A 23,323-nucleotide genomic window follows, 5' to 3' on the forward strand; every position below is an offset into this window, starting at 1 on the left:
GGCTACATGTTGCCAGGGGCATGCCTGATTGGAGAAATAAGCAAGGGAGTGTGCTTTTTGCTGTCCTGACTTATCTACAGGCTATGCCCCTTCCACCCTAGGAAGCTGCTGAGGCTGCTGTATTCATATTAATCTTTAGTTCTCCCTCTGATGCTGAATAGTCTGAAGATTAAGTAGTAGTGGCGTCACCTTATGCAAATACTACTGATCTTCACGGCCACCAAATGCTGCCTCTCCGACATCTGTCCTATGTTCTGGGAACATGCACAAGCTTTAGAAAGATGTAGTTGCACACAAGACATGCAAATATGGGACATCTAGGCTCCTTTGAAAATCCCAGCCCAAGGCACTGAAGTAAGTATACAAGCAGGAAAAATTCTACAAGGTGTTACACACACCTATCAGATGCGGAAGAGGTAGTATAAACCTTAACTCTAGGTATACCTGGCAGTCCATTATAATGTGAGCAATAGTAGGGGCAAATGTAAAGACTATGCTAAAATGCATTTTCACAAGGGGGTAGAGTTGGGGTTGTGTGTTCCACTTTAATTTTGGCATTTCTTGACTCTGAATGCTTAACTGTGCAATCTTAACACTGCCTTATTGTAGTTTTTAAAATATAACTTGCAAACAGAACTCCAGCTAGCTAATAGAAAAATGATGTGTTCAAATTCACACAAAAAAAGATCTTGTCTTATGTGTGTGTGATAATTCTGTTCTTTACTGTAGTTTCAACCCATTTGCCTAGTGCTTAAGTTAAGCTTACCAGCCTGTAATTGTCAGGGTCACTTTTGGAACCTTTTTATTAAAAAAAAAAAATTATTACATTAGCTATCCTCCAGTCATCTGGTACAGAGGTTGACTTAAGCGACAGCTTCCATTCCACAGTTAGTAGTTCTTCAATTTCATATTTGAGTTCCTTCAGAACTTTGGGGTAAATATCATCTGATGACTTCTTACTGTTTAGTTTATCAATTTGTTCCAAAAACTCTCTACTAACACCTCAATCTGGGACAGTTCCTCAGATCGGTCTCCTAAAATGAATCGGTCTGGTGGGAGAATCTTCCTCACACCCTCTGCAATGAGAGCCGATGCAAGGAATACTTTTAGCTTCTCCGCAACAGCCTTGTTTTCTCTGAGTGCTCCTTTAGCACCTTAATTGTACAGTGGCCCCACAGATTGTTTGGTAGGCTTCCTGCTGCTGATGAACTTAAAAAAAATGTTTGTTGTTAGTTTATGTCTTTTGCTAGTTTCTCTTCAAATTCTTTCTTGGCCTGCCTACTTATATTTTTACACTTGATTTGCCAGAGTTTATGCTCCTTTCTATTCTCACTAGGATATGACTTCAAATTTTTAAAGGATGCCTTTTTGCTTCTACCCGCCTTTTACTCTGCTGTTTAGCCACAATGGCTTGTGTGTGTGTGGGGGGTCCTTTTTCTGTTTTGCTTTGTTTTTTATTTTTATTTGGGTGTAAGTTTAGTTTGAGCCTCCATTACGGTGTTTTGAACGTTTCCATGCAGCTTGAAGGCATTTCAATCTTGTGACTATTTCTTTTACCACTTCCCCTGGAGTCTATTCTGCAATCTAGTCTATCTGTCAGCAGGCTTTTCCTGATATTCAGCTTAAAAAATTCCCTTTATTAATCCTTATTACTGTACTGCCTTGTACTTCTCTGAGAACACTGCCCCATTTATGGCCCCTGTTGCCTTAATTTACCAGCAATTTATTTTGACAATTCATTTTTAAAAAACATTTTAATAACTGGGCCACACCAATTTCTTTTCAATATCCAGAATCAATAGTACATCTAAAATTCATCAAAAGAATTACAAAATGGAAAATAACATGAATGTGAATACTTTGAATAGTTTTCCTGAGGCAGTAGTTATTAAAAATGGAATAGTATGCATTAGAAGCAGGCAGTACTAAGTCCCTGTAAATAACATTGTAAATTACCATTATAATAATCATTGGAACTGACCAAAGTTTCACAATTGATATTTCACTGTGGTTTTAAATTACACTTAGTATCAAGGTTAGGAATTTACCTTGAAACGGAATCTCACTTTTGTACTATTTTTGTTGCCAATTTGTCACATTGCCAGAATGTTATATGCAATGATATCTCCTCCCTCCTACTCCACATAGACTCAGAGAAAGATCTAACTCTTGTTCCAATATTAGAGGAAGCAGGGAAAGTACTGGTGCCACTTAGGTCTTCCCAAGGTGCATAATAGCCAGCTTGTACTGGGTAATTTTTTTAAAAAGCGAAGCCAGTACTTCCTGGTGTGCGACACAAATCGTGAGGACATGAGGAAGGCTGCATAACCCTGAAATCACCTCTGCGCATCAGCAAAAAGACAGTTACCTTTTCCGTAACTGGTGTTCTTCAAGATGTGTTACTCATGTCTATTCCATATTAGGTGTGTGTGCTTGCCACATGCACTGGTGCGGGAAGTTTTTCCCTCAGTGGTGTCCGTACGGGACTGGCTCTGGTGCCCCCTGGAGCGGTGCACACATGTCGCGGTATAAGGGGCACTGCCGGCTCCCCCCACCCTCAGTTCTTTCTTCAGGAAACTCCGACAGTGGGGAAGGAGGGCGGGTTATGGAATGGACATGAGCAACACATCTCGAAGAACACCAGTTACAAAAAAGGTAACTGTCTTTTCTTTTTCGAGTGCTTGCTCATGTCCATTCCATATTAAGTGATTCCAAGCAGTGCTAACAGAGGCGGGTTGGCGTTCACAGAGATGTAGACTGCAACACAGCTCTGCCAAACCCAGCATTGTCTCTGGTTTGCTGAGTGATGGCGTGGTGCACCGTGAACGTGTGAACCAAAGACGCCGCCGCCTCTGCAAACGTCCTGGATGGGAACGTGGGCCAGGAAAACCACTGAGGATGCCTGAGCTCTGGTCGAGTGGGCCCTCACAATCGGTGGCGGCAGCACCTGTGCCAGCTCATACCATGTCCAGATGTAGGAGGTGATCCAGTTGGAAAGCCTCTGCAATGACACCAGAAGGCCCTTCATCCTTTGGCAGAAAGGCCAGATGGGGTTGCAGTTGAACTTTGTCCTTGTAGAACACTGTATACAGAAGCTCCGACATCAGGGCTTTAAGCTCCGACACTCGTCTTGTGGATGTTATCACCACAAGTAATGTGACCTTCCATAACAGGCGGGAGAGGGAGCAGGAGCCCATAGACTTAAAGGGTGGGCCCGTGAGCCTAGAAAGAACAAAGTTAAGGTCTTACTGTGGGACAGGAGCCCGGGCCAGCAGGAAGAGTGTCTGGAGCCCTCTCAGGAATCGGACCAATATGTCACGTGAAAACACCGTCTGACCTTGGATTGAAACGCGGTGATAGCCGCAAGGTGCACTCGGATGGTGGAGAGGGCCAGCCCCTGGTTCTTAAGATGGAGCAGGTAATCTAAGATAGATTGTAAAGAGGAGCGCATTGGAGAGACGCTATGCCAGGAGTTCTCAAACTGGGGGTTCGGATCCTTCAGGGGGTCGCGAGATTATTTACATGAGGTGTTGCGAGCTGTCAACCTCCACCCCAAACCCTGCTTGCCTCCAGCATTTACAATGGTGTTAAATATATTAAAAAGTGTGTTTATTTATTAGGGAGTTCACACTCAGAGGCTTGCTGTGTGAAAGGGGTCGCCAGTAAAGAAGTCTGAGACCCACTGCGCTACGCTCAGATGCCCAGTGGGAGAACCTCATCCATTTGGCCAAGTAGGTTGCTCTAGTGGAAGGCTTCCTGCTTTCCAAGCGGATTTGCTGGACCTCATTAGAACAGACCTGCTCCTCCAAGTTCAACCATGCCGCATCCATGCCTTGAAGTGGAGGGGGGCAAGGCTGGGGTGTAGGAGATGGCTGTGATCCTGCAAGAGCAAATCCAGTCGGTCAGGAAGGGGCCAGGGAGCAGCCACTGCCAGGTCCATCAGCGAACCAAACCAATTTTGGCGCAGCCATGCCGAGGCAACCATGACAACTTGGGCCTCGTCTCTCTTGACCTTTGACAGGACTCTGCTGATGAGCGGGGATTGGCAGGAATGCGTACATCAGAACCCCCCTGACCATGACAGGAGGAAGGCATCGGAGAGGAAGTGTTTGCCCAAAGACCTTGTAGGGAACAGAAGCGATGACATTTCCTGTTCTGTCTGGTGGCAAACAGGTCCACTCGGGGAGTTCCCCATCTCTGGAAGAGAGTCCGTGCTACCTCTGGGTGGAATGACCACTCGTGGTGAGAGGAAAAAGATTTGCTAAGGCAATCTGCCAGCGTTTTCCTGATACCAGGAAGGTGACAGGCCTCCAGCTGGATTGCGTGGTTGATGCAGATATCCACAGTCAGAGTGCCTCTTGGCACAGAGCCAACGAGCGTGCTCCCCCTTACCTGTTGATGTAGAACATCGAGGCCATATTGTCCATCAACACACTCACCACCTTGCCTGCCAGGTGCAGTAGAAAGACTCCACAGGCCAAGCATACCGCTCTGAGCTCCTTGACATTTATGTGCAACATTATCTCCTCCGAGGACCATGTGCCCTGGGTCTGGAGATTGCGGGGATGCGCTCCCCAGCGTTGGTCCGAGGCGTCCGATATCAAGTCGATGGAGTGATGAAGGCTGGGAAATCGAACTCCCTTCCAGGACTGCCCTGGGGTCGGTCCACCATTGCAGCGAGCTAAGTATCATCGGGGGGATGGTAACGATCTTTTCCAGGTGATCTCTGGACTGGGAATAGACCAACACTAGCCACTGCTGTAAGGGCCGCATCCAGAACCTGGCATGGTAGACAACATATGTACATGCTGCCATGTGGCCCAGCAGGTGCAGGCAAACCCTGGTCGTGGACAGGGGGAACGCAAAGACTCCCGCGATGAGGTCCACCAACGCTTGGAACCTCTCCTGCGATAGACACGTTCTGGCACAGGTGGAGTTGAGCACCGCTCCGATGAACTCTATTCTCTGCACTGGAATTAACTGTCGACTTTTTGTCGTTTACCAGCTGGCCCAGGGATGGGCACATGGCCTGCAGCACCGCAACATTCCTCTGAACTTTGGACCTGGAGCGGCATTTGACAAACCAGTCGTCGAGGTACGGGTAGATCTGGATACCTCAATGGCTGAGGTAAGCAGCTAGTACTGACATGCACTTGGTGAACACCCTCAGTGCTGTCACGAGACCAAACGGGAGGACCGCGAACTGATAGTGATCGGGTCCCACCATGAAAAGTAGGAAACGTCTATGACCTTGAAAGATCGCTATGTGGAAATATGCGTCCTTCAAGTCGAGGGCAGCATACCAGTCTCCCAGATCCAGGGAGGGGATGATGGAGGCCAGGGACAGCATGCGGAACTTCAACTTCTTTAGGTATTTGTTGAGGTCTCGCAGGTCCAGGTTGGGCTGTAGACCGTCCTTGGCCTTTGGGATTAAAAAGTATCGGAAATAGAACCCCTTGTTCCCGTACTCGCGAGGAACCTTTTCCACTGCACCCTGCTGCAGCAACCCTTCTACCTCCTGCACAAGACGACTCTTGTGAGAGGTGTCCCTGAAGGAGAAGGGGGGGGAAGGTGGCGGGGGTAGAAAGAAACTGGAGGGTGTAACCCTGCACCACAGTATTGAGGACCCAGTGGTCCAAAGTTACAGTGGTCCATGTGGGGAGGAAAAAAGAAAGGCGGTTGGAAAACAGCAGGAAAGACAGATCCGGGGTATAGTTTGGTAGGTCGCCCTCAAGCGCACCCTCAAAATGCTTGCTTTCCTCCCCCCCCCCCCCGCTTATTGCGAGTCAGGCCCGATTGGGCAGAGGGTGGAGGTGGGTGGCTCAGGCAGCACTTGTAGCCCTTACTCTTCTTATGGGGCGGCTCTTGCTGAGGTTGGCTCTGCATGGAAATGGCCAAAGCCATGGTGCGAGCCGCAGAGTCTGCCATGTCCAAAGCTGCTTGGAGGGCCCTACTGGCCGCCCCCATACCCTCTAGGATCGCCCAGAACTCTTTCCTGGACCCTTTGGGCAATGAGGCCTTGAATTTGGCCATGGTCTGCCACATGTTGTAGTCGTAGCGGCCAAGGAGGGCTTGGTGATTGGCCCCTCTCAACTGAAGGCTGAAAGACTAATACATTTTTTGCCCAAACAGATCCAGTCTCTTTGAGTCTTTATACTTGGGCATAGCCCCGGGTTGACCCTGCCTCTCCCTCTGATTAACAGCCTCAACTACGAGGGAGTGTGGAGCCGGGTGAGTATAGAGATACTCCATGGCCTTTAGCTGGCACAAAATATTTGCACTTAGTCCTTTTTGAAATAGGTGGCAGGGAGGAGGGGGTTTGCCATAGGGCATTAATAATTTTGATACCCCCTCATGTAAGGGTAAAGCCACCCTGGCGGGTGCCATAGAACAAAAAGTCGAACAGTGAGTCCGATGGCTCCTCGAGCAGCAGGCGTTCCAGCACCATCACTGGCGGCAAGAAGGAACTGAGGGTTGGGGGAGCTGGCGGCGCCCCTTATACCGTGGCATGTGCTCGCCACTCCAGCGGGCACCAAAGCCGGTCCCCTATGGATACCACTGAGGGAAATACTTCTGGCACCGATGCATGTGTTGAGCGCACACACCTAGTATGGTATGGACATGAGCAAGCACTTGAAAAGAACATGCCCCTACAACTCTTCCTTGAAAACCTTTTCCTTTCTTACTGCTTCTTCCACAGTTCGTAACGTAAATGGCCACAGAAGTAGCTTGTGTGTACACGCCTCCCGGCACATGAAGTAACCCACCAAATTAAACTTTTCTGTCCTATCGGCAGTCAGCTCAGCCGAAGGTGAACGTACATAGAGCCACCAAAGGATGATACAAACAGAATGCAGCTTTCTAATGGGGAGAAAGAACGAAAAATAAAAACTATGGATGATAATCAAGTCCCACTGCAGTCTAACTAGTGAGACCTAATCTTGTGATAAGTTCCCTACAGTCTGCGCTTTCCACTACATCAGACAGGAAATTCTGCAGCAGTTTAAATTAAACTTTTAAAATGAAGTTTTAAATAAAATGAGAATTAATTATACAATCACTACAGATTTCCCTATTTTTTTTATTCTGATGCCTCGTTGAATTTTACGCTGTCCTCAAATTTCCAATTTTTTATATTCTACATTTTTTTAATTTCACAATTCAAGGGCATTATAAATGCTGTCAGGAAAAGTTGGTCTTGACAACTGAGTAAGGAACAATTGGGAAGACAAAAACCTTCAGATAAGCTTTGTTCCCATAAAACTATCAACCAGTGAAATCGTTAATGCAGACTTTTGTTACCTTTCGATTTCAGAGTTAACGGCAAATTGAAAAGAATGGGGCAGTTCACATCTCTTGGGGCCATTGTTACAGGCTTGCTGTAAACTGCATTATGACTACATTGTACATATTTTCAAGGTTATCTTTACAACCATGAAGCTAGAGTCTTTTTTTTTTCCCCCTTATATGAAAGCTTACAACCTGAATCACAATTCTTTGGCAAACGGATAAATTCTGAAGCTTCAGTACTGCAAAAGACACAAGACCGTGACCATAATTAAAAAGTGAACCCAGTGTAAATTGGCTCTCTCACAAAGGGAGTTTGACATTCCTGTTTTGAATAAATTCTTCTTTGGGCACATCTCAGAATAATATAAATGTCATCTGGAACGAGTTCTAGGTTTGAGAATCATGGAGCCGCACTGATGGCACTCAAGTGAACTCTCATTCTCAAGGATTAATACATAAGCAGACAGATACTATGTCTCTTCACTAATTACACAGACCTAAGATCTTTGCTAATTTATGCAGTCTGTGTGCATTATAAATCTTTCCATTTCCATCCCATACAATTGAGTACACAGGGACTGGATTTTGTACAGTACCTATGTACCAATGAATAATGTCAGTACTTGAGAGGAAATACGATCTAATGATTAAGATACAGGACTCGGGTTCTTGAGATCTGAGTTTCCGGAACACTGACTAGCTGAACAGAAAAAAGAATTATAGTAGCAGTGAGGGGTTGAGTGACCCTCAGAAGTTAGTCAAGAAAGAGAGGGTTATTCAGGTAGCAAGCATTAAAAATCAACTTAAAGGAGTAGTTCATAAGAGATGCCTAAATGCAGAATTGGTTTGCAAATTTCCAGCAGTTTGATTCAGCTCCTCAAAGTCAATGCGAGACTTTTTCCAATGACTTCTATGATCTTTGAACTAGGCCCTAGGAAACCAACAAGAAATAATTTTTCTTCCCCGCCGCCCACATGTGTTTTTCTCTTTTTTACCCAAAATACATGCAATGTAATAATAGTAGTTTACAAAGTACAGCATCTTTCATCCCACTTGACTCAAAAGCACTTTATAAACCATATATGCAAGAATCAATTCACCCACTAATGAAGCAAAACCACCCCCAAGGCAAAATTTGACAGCTAATTAACAGCTTGCAGCAACATCACAGAACAGTATGGGCAGGAAGTGAGGAAGAATGCTATAAGAACATATTTATTAGGCCTTTTAAATAATGTCTTCACTAGCCAGTAAACAATCTAGACTTCCCAATTTCTGAACTTTTTTTTTTTTTTTTTTTAAACATTGTTGGACAAATATTCCATGAAACGCTAAGGCCTAGTCTACACTATAAAGTTAGGTTGACATAAGTCACCTTGCATCAACCTATTTGTGCATGTGTCTATGCTCAAATTTGTCTCCAGCTGACGAACACCCTGCTACAGCAACACAGTGAAACCACATCCTCAATAGCGTAGAGCTATGGTAAACCTACGCAGAACACTGAGGAGGAAGAGAAAGAAGAGGATTAGGGAGGATACGTTCTGTGAGATCCAGTAAACTAGTGCTGCATCAGACCGTGAACAAAGAGCTTGGTGGGCCAATATGACTGACAGCATGGAAAAACCAGTCAGTGCTTGTTTCTCAATGAAGCGCCACTTATAGATCTGTCTGCAGCTGCTCCAGGAACACCACCGACAGCCTTGAATTGTTTGTCTCTATGTCCCTCAGCAATTTGGCCTAGAAGAAATCCTCACATCCCTCATTATTGCAGTACCTCCTGCAGGTCTGCAAATACAGGAGAATCATGAATCCTGTATTTGCAGCACTCATGAGAATACTGCAAAGCTCTGCGGGCTCCATGCTTCTGACAGAGATTGCAGAGACAGAAAAGCGCCACGTGGATTTGTGGGATTTTTTTTTTAAAAGGCATGAAAATTATGGAATATTAATGGTATTCTGAGATGGAAAAAGCTGCATGCTTGGAACTTGACCCCTAAAAATTCCTGGGCAAGTCATTTCTATCCCACAACGTGTGGCAAAAATTTCTCAAAAGGCACAATACCCGACGGTGGCATGATGCACCACATTTTGCATTGACACAAGCACCCCTGGTGAGTACACCAGCACTGACACAAGCAGCCAAGTATGCACAAGTCCAAGCGATATAAAAACTTCAGTGGCTGTATGCCAACATAATTGCATCCACCACAGTCTGTAGTGTAGACATGGCCTAAAAATACTGAAGAATCCTGACTGGCTAGTAGAAAGGTTAGCAAATCATTCTGTGCTGTTCAATATCTGTAAACTGATCTTCTAATAATATGCTCTTACACCCATCTAAAGGCACTAATGGAACACACGCAGCTTTGGTAAAGACATTTCCAGGTCTTAAGGCTTATTTATGGCCTGATCCAATCCTCTATGAAGTCAATGGAAAGATGTCACAATGTTAACAGACTGTCATAACTGTTACTGAGTACAGAAAAGTGAAGACATACCAATCTTCACTCTGCCTCCTTTTGTACATTTGTTATGCTGGTCTTTACTTACAATATCACATACTACAATTTAATACTTTTTTTTTTTTTTAATAAATAGTATGTGATCAAGTCTATATTGGAACGCACCAGGGGTGCACACAATCTGGATTCTGGCATTTCCTGATTTTGAGTGCTTAATTATTTTAGGCCCCAACCCTGCAAAGCCTTATGCACGAGCTTAACTTTACGCAATATGAACAGTCCCTATAACTTTAATGGGATTAGTCAGTGAATAACCTGAAACACAAGCATATGTCTTTGCAGGGTCAGGATCTTATTTTTTTATTAGTGTAGAATTTTGTATGGAATTTCCTATACTTTTTAAATGAAAACGATGGAAACATTCGTAAAAACATAAAAAGAAGCTTCCCTCTCTACGACTTCAAAACTTCTGATCTGCACTTTTCAAAAATTGCATATGTATATTACAATTTTAATCTGAGAGAGACAAGGTAAGTGAAGTAATATCTTTTATCAGACCAACTTCCGTTGATGAGAGAGACATTTTTGCACTTACACAGAGCTTTTTTCTTCAAATCTCTAATATTCTTGGACCAACACAACTCCAATTACACTGCAAATTTTAATTTTGTAATTCAAAAAATACAAATAACTTATCCAATCTTAATTCAGATGCACTATAAGTATCCACTTTAACTAAATATAACATTCACACCCAAATAAAATAGTCCAAAACTTTTCTATTCCCAACTACAGATCAATTTCAATCATAGAATAAAAAAGCTGAGAATATAATAATAGAAAAACCACAGTGCAAGACCATTTAGAATTTATACACAATGGAATTCTGTTCTCACAGCAGTTCTATTACAAGTAAGCAATCAATACTTTCACCAATTAGGCATACATCAAAAAATACGAATAAGTAATAAACTTTTAATCTTATTTCCTTTTCAAACTAGCAACTTACTGTAGAAAACCAAATCTATCTGTGACTTTGTAAAGAAGGTAGTCTGCATCTTCCCAAGGTTCAATCTGGGCACCCTCTCGTCCCTAAAAAGAGAAAGAAAGGCAACAATGAAGGCTTATGGCACCACATAGCAAGCTGATCTAAAACTTAAAGACAGGACATGAGTTCTGCAGTTGGAGGCATATTCTATATCTGTAGCGCAGAACACCACCATAGAACTCCCAATCTGACCTACGAAGGATGAGAGAGCTCCCAACCATCCCATCAACATTACTCATTTAAACAGTATTTCCACCACAGAAAAGTTCCTCAGGTTGTCTTTTTTGTACAACCCTTCATGTCACTGGTGGAGTTGGGGAGCAATGTGGTAAAAGAAAAACAGATGAATAGTGAGGAACAATGTTTTAAAAGGCTTTGAAGGGCAGGACGTATCTTTAACTTGATGTGGTGGACAAGGGAGAGCTAGTGGAGAGATTAAGAAAGGGATGGAGTGATATGGACTGATCAACAGGGAAAGATAATTTTAGCAGCTGCATTTTGTAGAATCAGTGGGAGTAATATGTTTGTCACAGAGGTCTGAGGTGGTGGTTGAGGCGGTTGAAGTCGTAAAGATGGGAGATCGTGCAGCATTTTAGCTGTATGTGCAAAAAGAAAATGATGAATCTTAGACATATGTGGATGAAGAGCAGCCACACTTTGATACTGTCTGGATACGAGGAGTGAGAGGGAGACTAAGATTTCCCCCAGGTTTGATTGATACAGAAGATGACAATTTCGAATAATAAATCAAAGCTGATGTGCATGCATGCACACACATCCTTGTTGTTCATGACAGGTGCCATTCTGACAACCTCAGCACTGACCTGCCAAGGCCTCCTCCATGAGTAAGTCCAGTCTTTGATGCCTATACATTCAATAACCCCTGTGATAAAGGTGCTAGAAAAGGTCTCCATTAGCGCTAGCTGTGATGGCTATTTTACAGGAATTCCTGTCTCCCAGAATATTGAATGGATCACCAGAACCATGGTAGAGCTGGAGGTGCAGGAGCTTGGGGTGCACTCGCAGAGTTGTGTAGTGAATGGGAGTTGGAATGCAGGGGGCTGGAGTGGACTGGCAGGGCTGAGATGCAGGAAGGTTGAAGTACACTGACAGTTGTGAGGTGCAGGAGTAGTAGTACACTGGCAGAGTGTTTAGTGCAGGAAGATTAGGGTGCAAGAAGGTTGGGGTACAACGGCAGAGCTAGGGAGTGTGCCCCCACCCTCTCTTAGAATCACAGAATCCTAGAATATCAGGGTTGGAAGGGACATCAGGAGGTCATCTAGTCAACCCCCTGCTCAAACCAGGACCAATCCCCAACTAAATCATCGCAGCCAGGGCTTTGTCAAGCCTGGCCTTAAAAACCTCTAAGGAAGGAGATTCCACCACCTCCTTAGGTAACCCATTCAGTGCTTCACCACCCTCCTAGTGAAAAAGTTTTTCCTAATATCCAACCTAAACCTCCCCCACTGCAACTTGAGACCATTACTCCTTGTTCTGTCATTTGCCACCACTGAGAACAGTCTAGTTCCATCCTCTTTGGAACCCCCTTTCAGGTAGTTGAAAGCAGCTATCAAATCCCCCCTCATTCTTCTCTTCTGCAGACTAAACAATCCCAATTCCCTTAGCCTCTCCTCATAAGTCATGTGCTCCAGCCCCCTAATCATTTTTGTTGCCCTCCGCTGCACTCTTTCCAATTTTTCCACATCCTTCTTGTAGTGTGGGGCCCAAAACTGGACACAGTACTCCAGATGAGGCTTCACCAATGCCGAATAGCGGCCTTGCCTCCTCTACCATCCCCATTTATCTCCCTCCTGATAACCCCCTCCCCTTGCTGGAGCTCCAAATCCCTATTCCCCTAGCCCCCCACTCCTCCATCTCCTAATGCCCCTCCCCTCCCAGGATGCAGAACACATCCAATTTCCCTCCCCACCAAAAAACTTCAATTACATTCCCCCCAAACTAAAACTGACACCCATGACTCAAATTGTAGCAACCTCCAGCTGCTCAGTTTAAAAAAAAACTCCTTTTGTCTTACCTGGGGGCTTGTGATTAACTTATCCTTAATTATGTTAATTAAAGGGTAAATTCACAACCATTGTGATTCAGCCAATCATTAACGTGTCTCAGTACAAGGCAGCGCTAGGAAACAATTTCTGAAGGTGCCTGTAATTCAGGAACTCCTTGGCTGAATAACCCCAAATTTGGATTCCTAATGCTACCCTGCATCCTGTCCCCCTTGAGGGGCACTAAATTTCAATGTAATACAAATAACTATTCAGATTTTAGTGTGCTTACAAGAGTTGAGTTTTAAAGCACATAAAATGGCAAGACTATAAACCTTCTAGCTGATTTTCTGTATAGATGCATGCATAAAATTAAAAATGTATATTTTCTTAAATACTGTTCTCAGCATGGGTACCCAAAGATTTAGTGGACCACCTTGGGTAAAATGTGACAGATTAGAACCATTTTGACCTGCATCATATCAATAGTTTGACCTTTAGCTCTGTACAATGAAATTAAAGTAAAATCAAATCAAAGACACACACCACCTAGCCATTTTTTTAAATTTCTATTTTTTTCTGAGCTTACATATCTGGAACCCCTGGCTCAAATGACTCCAAATTTAAGTCATTAATCTTAGCCTGCACACTTCAAAGGCGCACCAACTTTAAAAGAAATCTGAAAAAGTTTGTCTATTCTAGATTACTGAGCAACCTTTAAACAGATGTGATGCAACCTCAACTATAGTGGCAGTGCTGCACCACTATAATTAAACAGTCTTTTAGCCATGATTGCTACCAACTTTGCACTGAAGCTATTGCTACAAAACAAATGTCAGTGAAAAGAAAATCCCTGTGGCTCCCTTAAAATCAAATATATTCCATCTTATATAGATACAACTTTACTTTATATACAATTTTGCATAATGTTTCCTTACCTCCACATTTTACAGTCTAGCACAGTGATACTCAGACTGAGGTTCGGGAGCCGCAAGTGGCTCTTTAATGTGTCTCCTGCGGCTCTTTGCAACACATGATATTAAAACATTGTGTGATTTAATTATTAACCAGGCAAAATTATTAACCAATAAGGATGTTTTTATTATGTTATTAACCAATTCAGTTATCAACCTGCACTAAGTTATTAACTTATTTGCTGTGAGAATATATACACTACTATTTTATAGATATAGATGTATTGTGCGTGCGCGTGTGTGTATGTATAGAACTATATATTTGCCAGGCATACTATTTAAATATGAATATATACTACTATAGCCTCCTACTACTGTAGCTCTTTTGGGCAATGTTGATCACTAATTTGGCTCCTGAGGTCTGAGTATCACTGGTCTAGCACGTCGTATGACTACCAATGATACTGTGATGAGAATATGTGAGTAAGGTGTAGGCATGCATAACCCAACTGTATTATATGACAGTCTTACTTGCTATGTGGTACAAAAACAGCACAGGCTGAAATTTTTTTCTTTACATAAAATAGGTTACTATAGCAAATCAATGTGGTTATTTTTTTTTCTTTTCAATCGCCATTACTGATTTAGCATTAAATTTCTATTATCATGCATCAATAAAGAGTTAAAGTATGTGTATCCTCAAAAAAAAATAGTGTCTCTAGATCAATACATTGGATTCACTAACCAGCATCAATCAGAATAAATAAAATCTAACTGGTTGTTCGACACGGGCCTCTCAATATAAGTGAGAGAAAAATTACAAAAATCTTAAAATAGCCCTGAAGCAACTTAAGTTCATCAAACCATCAGCAAAAACACGGAGAAAAATAAAATAAAGCAAACTCTCCTTGATGCAGAATATCACACAGAATATTTTAGGAGAAGACTATTTATTTTTGAACTTGCCAGAGGAAGCCCACATTTCAATTTCTAATAGTCAATGCCAAAATTACACTATTAACAGGAGCACTTACTTTGTCATACTTGGCAACTATCTCAGCTCGTTCTTGGGCAAGTTTGATAGCAGCATCCTGCTCGGCATCTGAATCTGTTCAGGATTAAAATAAAAAAGTAACTGAGGTTTGCGCTCTCTGTAATCGAGAATTGTTGAAAGTAATTAAAGAATAAATCTTATCACATAGAGACATTAGGCCTCAGGAGTACCAAAATGAATATAGCAAAATGAAATATGGTGGTATAACCTGAAAAGTAACAATTTGAATACTGTTCAAGATCAATAAAATTGTGCACTGTTCCAACTGCTGAACGGCTGCAACTTCAACTCTCAAACCTGTAATCTAACAACATATTTTATTTCTATACCATTATGAGAAACGGAAGAGCTAAAGCTTCTTGCGATAAGATGCATTAGGAACTTCTGAGATACCACTATGAGTTTTTGTGATTCTTTCACAATTTTCACTAACCATAGTGCTTCATTCATTGATTCTCTCTCTTTTTTTAAATTACATCCATCATGATTTGCAATATTACAATGCTATCTTATGTGGCAAAAGGTTGGCATGCCAATGCTGAAGTATTTTCTCTAACCTTTCCAGAAGATGGACATTTAAATCTTGAAAAGAACTGGAAGACTGAAGGCCTCAGGGCCTTACCCCACATGCACCTTACCCTTAAGAACTCAGATATTGCAAGTAATGCTACAATGCAGGTTATTGCCACTTTTAAAAAAATCTAAAATTAACGGTGTATGAGTAATTCCCAAGATACATAAAGTGACAGGATTTGAATATACCAGAACTATTAAAGTAGCAGTGCTTGAATTAACTCTTAGGACACTGTAAAAAGCGACAAAGAGTCCTGTGGCACCTTATAGACTAACAGACACATTGAAGCATAAGCTTTTATGGGTGAATACCCACTTCATCAGACTCTTGACATCTGTTAGTCTATAAGGTGCCACAGGACTCTTTGTCGCTTTTTACAGATCCAGACTAACACGGCTACCCCTCTGATACTCTTAGGACACTGGCTATTCCCAAGGAAGCAGTGAAGGAAGAGATGGGTCATATCAGGAACTGAAGCTGGGGCAAGAAAGAGCTAGTGCAGTGGGAACAGCATGACACATTAGGATGGTAGGTCTGACACATGAGAGTAGATGGAGCCTTCCAGGTGACTGATGAGGTAGCATGGGGCCTTCTAATTCAAAAATGGTTATGGCATCAGAATTAATGAAGGAAACCATCTTCCACCAATGGAAGATTTTCATTTTTTTTTTTTTAAATATCAAAAAATTTTGAAAAAACAGCTATCAAAAAAGATTTGGTATTTAAAGTATACATTCATTTCAAAACTGTATTTTCATTCGCCATTTAGTCCTTGAAGTGGGCATCCTTGTAGTGTATTATTTCTCTAGAAAGGGAACATTCCAAAAGTATATGCCATGAAATATGATACATTGTAAGGGATTCTATATAAAAGCATCATATTCCAAGGACAGACTTTTTATTGACATATTTTCACTATTTGTTCAACCCTTATATTTCCTTATGGGATTTATTATGACTATTTTTCAGGACAATGGCTTTCCTAGATATTTCCACTAACCCGATTACAAATAAAGGCAGAACATTCTTGAGAAGAACACACATTTTCTTACTGATACCTAACTCAATAGAATATTAACTGTGACAAATGGATTGTAATGAGCAATGAATGACAGTTGAGTATCTCTTAATACGAAAGGGAAAAAGATAAAAGCTTAAATAGGTTAACCATGGAGCCAGTTAAAGGAAATCACTGTTAGAAAATACTTTAACACATTAAATTTTGCGTTTGATGTGGTGGTTTTGGTTTTTTGTTCTTTTAAAACCACAGTTGATAAATAAAACGTGCAGCTGTCCCATCTGCAATCAGGTTTTGGGCAACATACAGTACCTGTACAGTATCAGAGGGGTAGCCGTGTTAGTCTGGATCTGTAAAAAGCAACAAAGAGTCCTGTGGCGCCTTTAAGACTAACAGATGTATTGGAGCATAAGCTTTCGTGGGTGAATACCCACTTCATCAGATGCACTTCATCTGTACAGTAACTCCTCTCTTAACGGTGTAGTTATGTTCCTGAAAAATGCTACTTTAAGCGAAACAGTGTTAAGTGAATCCAATTTCCCCATAAGAATTAATGTAAATGGGGGTGGGAGAGTTTTTGGTTCCAGGGAAATTTTTTTCACCAGACAAAAGACTACATATATACACACAAATAAACAGTATAAGTTTTAAACAATTTAATACTGGCACACAGCAATGATGATTGTGACGCTTGGTTGAGGTGGTGAAATCAGAGGGTGGAATATTTCCCAGGGAATGCCTTACTGCTAAATGATGAACTAGCACTCCGCTGAGCCCTCAAGGGTTAACACATTGTTGTTAATGTAGCCTCACACTCTACAAGGCAGCAGGAATGGAGAGAGGGGAGACAGCCTGTCAGAGAGAGACAGAGACACACACCATGTGCATGTGTGTGAGAGAGAGACTTGCATTGCCTCTTTAAGTACGCTGACCCCACTCTAAGTACATTGCCATTTTAAGTAGATCAATAAGTTGAGACAGCAGCTGCTGCTAGCAAGCTCCCTCCGGTGTGGGGAGGGACAGCTCAACTGCCTGGCAATGAATAGCCTGCTGGGCAGCTGCACAGGGAATTTAGGGGAGCTTGGAGCCAATAGGGGGGCTGCCGGTCCACCCTGGTTCCAAGCCCCCACCAGCTAACTTCAACGGGCTGCTCTGTCTGCAAGCAGTGGACAAAGCAGGCGGCTGCCAAACAATGTTATAAGGGAGCATTGAGCAACTTTAAATGAGCATGTTCCCTAATTGATCAGCAACGTAACAACAAAACGTTAACCCAGACGACTTTAAGTGAGGAGTTACTGTATTAAAAGATTCCGTGACTGTCATTCTGTACAGCCTAGAATGTCTGTTGAGTCAGTATCAGAGAGGTAGCCGTGTTAATCTGGATCTGTAAAAAGCGACAAAGAGTCCTGTGGCACCTTATAGACTAACAGAGGTATTGCTCTGACGAAGCGGGTATTCACCCACGAAAGCTTATGCTCCAATACGTCTGTTAGTCTATAAGGTGCCACAGGACTCTGTCGCTTGTTGAGTCAGTGTGAAGCAATGGAAACTGCTATAAGCATGGTTGAGAGCTCTTTTTGTTTAGATATCACCAGTTTCAATCACCACCGGAATTTGCTGCCTGTTACCATACAATATTTAAGTTCTCAGCCATTTCAACTTTACAAATTGCACCCGTGTGAAAAGCTTTCAGGTACCGTCAATCCAATCACCACACTTACTTTACAGCTAAGTTGCATGCACAATACCATATGTGGTATGAGAGATACTGCACATATTGTGCATTATTTGGCCCAACTGCCACAGTTCTTACAACATGGGCTTTTGCCTAATATAAGAAATAGTGTTCCATACTCCCAGTTTCTCGGGTATCTATCCAAATTTTTATGCCCTCCCATCAGCAGAGTACAAAAATCTACAACAAGACCACAAAGACCACCACCTTTCAAAAAGAAATCTAACAAGTTCTACTCCTGAGGGAATTCTGCACCAAAAATTAGACATTCTGCTTAAAAAACAAAAACAAACAAAAAATCTGCACACAGTATTTTAAAATTCTGCAAATATTATTTGTCAATAAATAAATGTGGAGGCTCCAGCATGGTAGTGGGGAGCACAGGCCACTAGTTGCACGGAGATGGGAGATCACCCTCCAGCCCCATCTCCGGGGACACGGCTCGGCAGTGATGCTGCACCCGAGTGCCCCAGCGCAAGAGCTGGGCCTGCTCCAGCGGTCCTTGGCTGGGGGTTGCAGAGTGCTCCCCAGGGCCATGCTGGAGCCTCCACATTTATTTATTGACAAATTTGCAGAATCTTACAATCTTGTGCACAGAATTCCTTCAGGAGTAGCAGGTGAAGCAACTCCCCAGGGTTAGCAGCCCCACGTTAGGAACACCAGGTGTGGGCAGGCAGGATCCAAGTGTGGAGGGGCTTAGGGTGGGGGGGATTCAGGTGTGAGGTAAGAGGTTTCTGTGTGGGGCAATCTGGGTACGGGCAGCTCAGTTGGTGGGTCCGAGGGGGTCTGGAAGTGCCAGGGCTCATTGGAGGGAAGGGTTCCAGGTGCAATGGGAGTCTGCATGGGAGTCCAGATGAAGGTGGTTGAGGCTCAGCTTGAGGGGTCTGGGCATGGGAGGGATGTGGCTTGGCGGGGGAGGTCGGTCTGACCCAGCACAGGACAGGGCATCCCAGCCCAGCACCCCCTCCCCCAGCAGTGATTTACCTCTCCACTGGCTGCTCTGGACACCCCAAATAACATGCCTGTGCTGTTGGGGAGTAGTGCGTGACCGTTCTTGCAACTTCCCTTTACTTCCCAGTCAGAAAGTCATTTTTCTACGGGGAAGCAAAGAAATCTGCTCAGGACATGAATTCTGTACATGCAGAATTCCGCCAGGAGTAAAGTTCAGATAAATTGTCTTGAATCTCATTTACTTATTTAAAAGATGAAAAATAAATCATGCCACTTCATTGGAAGCCTGACACCAGAGTCTTAGAAGTCTCTGAAGTATTTCATTACATTTATATTAGTAACCTTTACGTGCTAATAACATAAGTGACTAGGCAATACAATTATTTTTTCTTCAGTGAAAAATAAGAACTAAATTCCATACAACTGAACAGGCTGCAGGAGTTTTACAGTAATATTTTCGTCCCGTTTTTCTATTAGTTTTCTTTATGGGAACACATACTGAAGTAGGGATGTAAATACCATTTAAAAAGTTAACCATTTAAGCGATTAAAAATATGTAGTTTAAATGGTTAACCGATTAAGCAGCTGGGGCTGATCCAGGTGGCCAGTGTGGCTGGGGCCAATCTGCCGGCGCAGCTGGGGCACGGGCTGCTCCGGCCTATCTGGCCAGGCAGCACCTGCTCCGGCCGGTGCGGGGCCGCTGGGGCTGGCCAGCATAGGGTAAACAGTTAGGGCGGGTTACCCGGTAAGACTGTTGCTTACTGGTTAACCTTTTATATCCCTATACTGAAGCTATAAAAATGTTTTTTTTCCCCCTGTATTTGTCTCTATGTACATTTCCTTAGCAGCGTGCTCTTGATCTGAAAGAGACTTACCATAAGTCATGTGGCAAAAAAGAAATGTAACTGCATAATAAGATAATAAAATAAGCCATTTTTAAAAAATGGTTGTGTATTAACACAATGCCATGGCTATGTCTGGCATTATGAGAGATAAGATGCAGTTTGTGCCCAAAAAGCTTTAGATCCTGAAAAAACAATGCATGTGCTTAACTTTATGCATGGGAGTAATCCCACTATTTTCAATTGACGACGTATATTCTTATACTTATGGATGTGCACAATTTTTACAGCATCCAAGCCTTAGAAGACAAAATCCTTGCTTGGCAGACACAACGGTGAAGAGGTAGAACCCTGCTTTCACTCCTGAAACTCTAGAAATGTATTTCTAAACAGGATCAAGATATGAATGCTACATTTTAGGGAGCAGAACCATGTCCCTATTTAAATGAATCTTCCCTTACTGAGGGCAGAAATACCAAAAGTTCCTGCTGCTGTGGGATATTTTTCCACAGCCTCCCCACATCTTCCAAAACTATATTCCATTCCCTTTGTTATCTCTCTCCTCCTTTCCTCATCATCGTTGCTGACAGTCATATTTCCTCATGTTATCAGGGTGATTTATAGTGTAAGTTCCTCAGGGCAGGGAGCTTATCTTTTTCAATGTGTGTTAAGTACCAACACTTATATAACACCATAAGTAGAGAGCCCTATTTGAGGAAGAAAGGAAGCAGAGGTTAAGTCTGAATCTGCTACCTTTTTAAACTTCACATTCCTGTGCTGTGAAATTGAGAGATATTTACGTGTCATAAGCCAAGGGCATTTGAGACATTTAAAACTAGTGTAGTTCTTGGTGTGTTGTACTTAGCTCTCTGCAGTATGCTGTTCCTCTTGCTGCCTTGGTTGCTGCATCCAAGCTACCATAGATACTCGTTCATAAGGCGAGTATTTTTGGTAAAAAAAGTGACGCATCGAAGAGCAGGGGTCGGCTTATAACGGGTCTACACCAAAATTTGACGATTTTCAACTCTATGGAATCATTTAATTGAAAACCTAATTGAATAACATTGTTGTTTTGTTTACCTGGAGCATCTGCAGGCATGGAGCCCCTCAGCTCCCTGTGGCCGCAGTTCACTGTTCCCAGCCAATGGGGAACAGGCTTACCCTGACGGGCCGGGAGCCAAAGTTTGCCGACCCATTTATCGATGTCAATACTGCAGCCTTTTAAAGTTGAAAAGGCTTTGTTTAGTTGACTAGATTGGCTTGAAATGAATACTAAAAGAGCAGTGCTGCAGATCTGCATGACATTTGACTCATACATTTCACAAAACGTACACCTTACAAGCCAATCAGAAAAATACAATGAATGATAGTATATAACTATAGCACTGGTGTCAGTCCGCTACTATGTAATTTGATCTCTTCATGCATTTCTACCAATGGACCTCATAAGTCTCGAGCCAATATGAAAATATAACGTGCAGAATCGATGGAATCTCTAATAAAATGTAAATAGCCTGTTATCGCCACAGACATGCCAATCTACAGGGCTGCTTTGAAATAAACAAAGAATAATAATAATTTGACAGTGATAAAGCAGGTGACATTCCTATATAAAGTCCTACAAAATCTATAACCACAATAATCTATTTTCATACTAGTATTTAAAATGAACAGTGAAATCAAAAGAAAACAATCTGCTTATCACGCAGCGTTCAAACTTAAAGTTGTTGAATATGCAGAAGCAAACAATAATTGCGTCGCTGCTTGTGAATTCTGTATCAATGAGAAGCAAGCAAGAGAATGGCGAAAAAACAACTCACTAAAAGACATGCAAAGAAGCAAGAAAAAATGTCCGAGGTGCGCTTCATTTCCTGAGCTGGAGAAAGATCTCAATAATTGGTTTGTTGAATGTCGACAAAATGGGTACATTGTCACTAGAATTGGAATTCGTCCGCGTGCTCTGCAAATGTCGAAAGACGACAAATACAAGTCAGTAAAGCCGTCAATGTTTGTCGCATCAGCGGGTTGGTGTACTCGCTTCATGAACCGTCATAGTCTCTGTCTTCGTCACTGAACAAAGATAGCACAAAAGCTGCCGAGAGATTTGGAAGAACAAAATCTAATCTTTCCAAACGTTTATTATAAAATATCGAAAGGATTATGCATTTGAACGGTCACAAATAGGAAACATGAACGAAACACCAATGACATTCGATCTCCCGAGCAACAGAATGGTAACCGGTGTTGGTGAAAAAAACTGTTTTAATTAAAACCACTGGCCAAGAAAATATCCATTTTACGGTGGTTTTACCGTGTTTGGCAAATGGATCAAAGCTCCCTCCTGTTATTTTTAAAAGAAAAACCTTGCCTAAAACATGAAATTTCCTGCTGGTGTCATCGTACGTGTACACGAAAAGGGATGGATGGATGAAAGTGGGACTACTGAATGACTGGAAAAAGTGTGGAATAAGAGACCAGGAGCACTTTTCAAGAAATCTGCTATGCTCGTTTGGGACACACAAGACAGATGAGGTGAAAAAGGTGGCCAAAAATATGAAAACTACTTTGGCTGTAATACCTGGAGGCTTAACTTCAGTTCTACAACCGCTTGATGTCTGCCTGAACAAACCCTTTAAAAGACAGGCTATGCAAAATGTGGTCTGGATGGATGTGCTCAGGCAAGGCGAAGTTGACAAAAGGTGGGAATCTTATGAAGCCCGAAATCAATCTGGTCGCCCAGTGGATCAAGGACGCATGGGTGTCCACTCCCTCGGAAATGATAGAAAAATCATTTCAGAAATGCTGTATCAGCAGTGCACTTGATGGGGCAGAAGATGATGCCATATTTAATGATGACACAACAGAAGCTGATGAAGAGAAGGAATCTGAGTCTGTAGACGACACTACCGACATCTACGATAACAATGCAGGTGCAGCTGTGACTGAAGCTGAGTTTAATGAACTGTTTGGTAAATCATAGACTGATTCAGACTTAGAACAATATGAGACTTTTCAAAGTCTTAAAATCCTTCAAAGTTACTTGTTTTAAATATCCATTTACTGATTTTAAATATTGACTGTAATTTTGAAAGTGAATACATATTTGTTGAGTTATTATAACAACAACAGTTTTTTCGTTAGATTACATTAAAATAATTCTAGCAAAACTTTTGAGTGTTTCTTGTGATGCCAACTTTTAAAATATAGCAGGGGTCGGAAAACTTTGGCTCCCGGCCCATTAGGGTAAGTCGCTGGCAGGTTGGGACGTTTTGTTTACTTGGAACGTCTTGCAGGCACAGAGCCCCTCAGCTTCCAGGGGCCGCGTTTTGCTGTTACCAGCCAATGGGAGCTGCAGGAAGTGGCGCCACTTCCCACAGCTCCCATTGGCTGGGAATGGCAAACTGCGGTCACTGGGAGCTGAAGGGCTCT

At 42.5% G+C, this 23,323-nt stretch overlaps 1 protein-coding gene across 3 annotated transcripts in view; it reads right to left on the bottom strand.

The window, feature by feature from the left end:
* USP6NL (USP6 N-terminal like) overlaps positions 1-23,323 on the bottom strand; it is a gene marked incomplete in the record, with an annotated part of 204,590 nt that overhangs the window by 87,116 nt on the left and 94,151 nt on the right. For all 3 annotated transcript variants that reach the window (XM_034764788.1, XM_034764796.1, XM_034764780.1), the window contains 2 exon segments: positions 10,765-10,847; positions 14,755-14,828. In XM_034764788.1, the coding sequence (XP_034620679.1) occupies positions 10,765-10,847; positions 14,755-14,828 (157 nt within the window).

The sequence above is a fragment of the Trachemys scripta genome, chromosome 1 (assembly GCF_013100865.1).
Source record: "Trachemys scripta elegans isolate TJP31775 chromosome 1, CAS_Tse_1.0, whole genome shotgun sequence".
Lineage (NCBI taxonomy): Eukaryota > Metazoa > Chordata > Testudines > Emydidae > Trachemys > Trachemys scripta.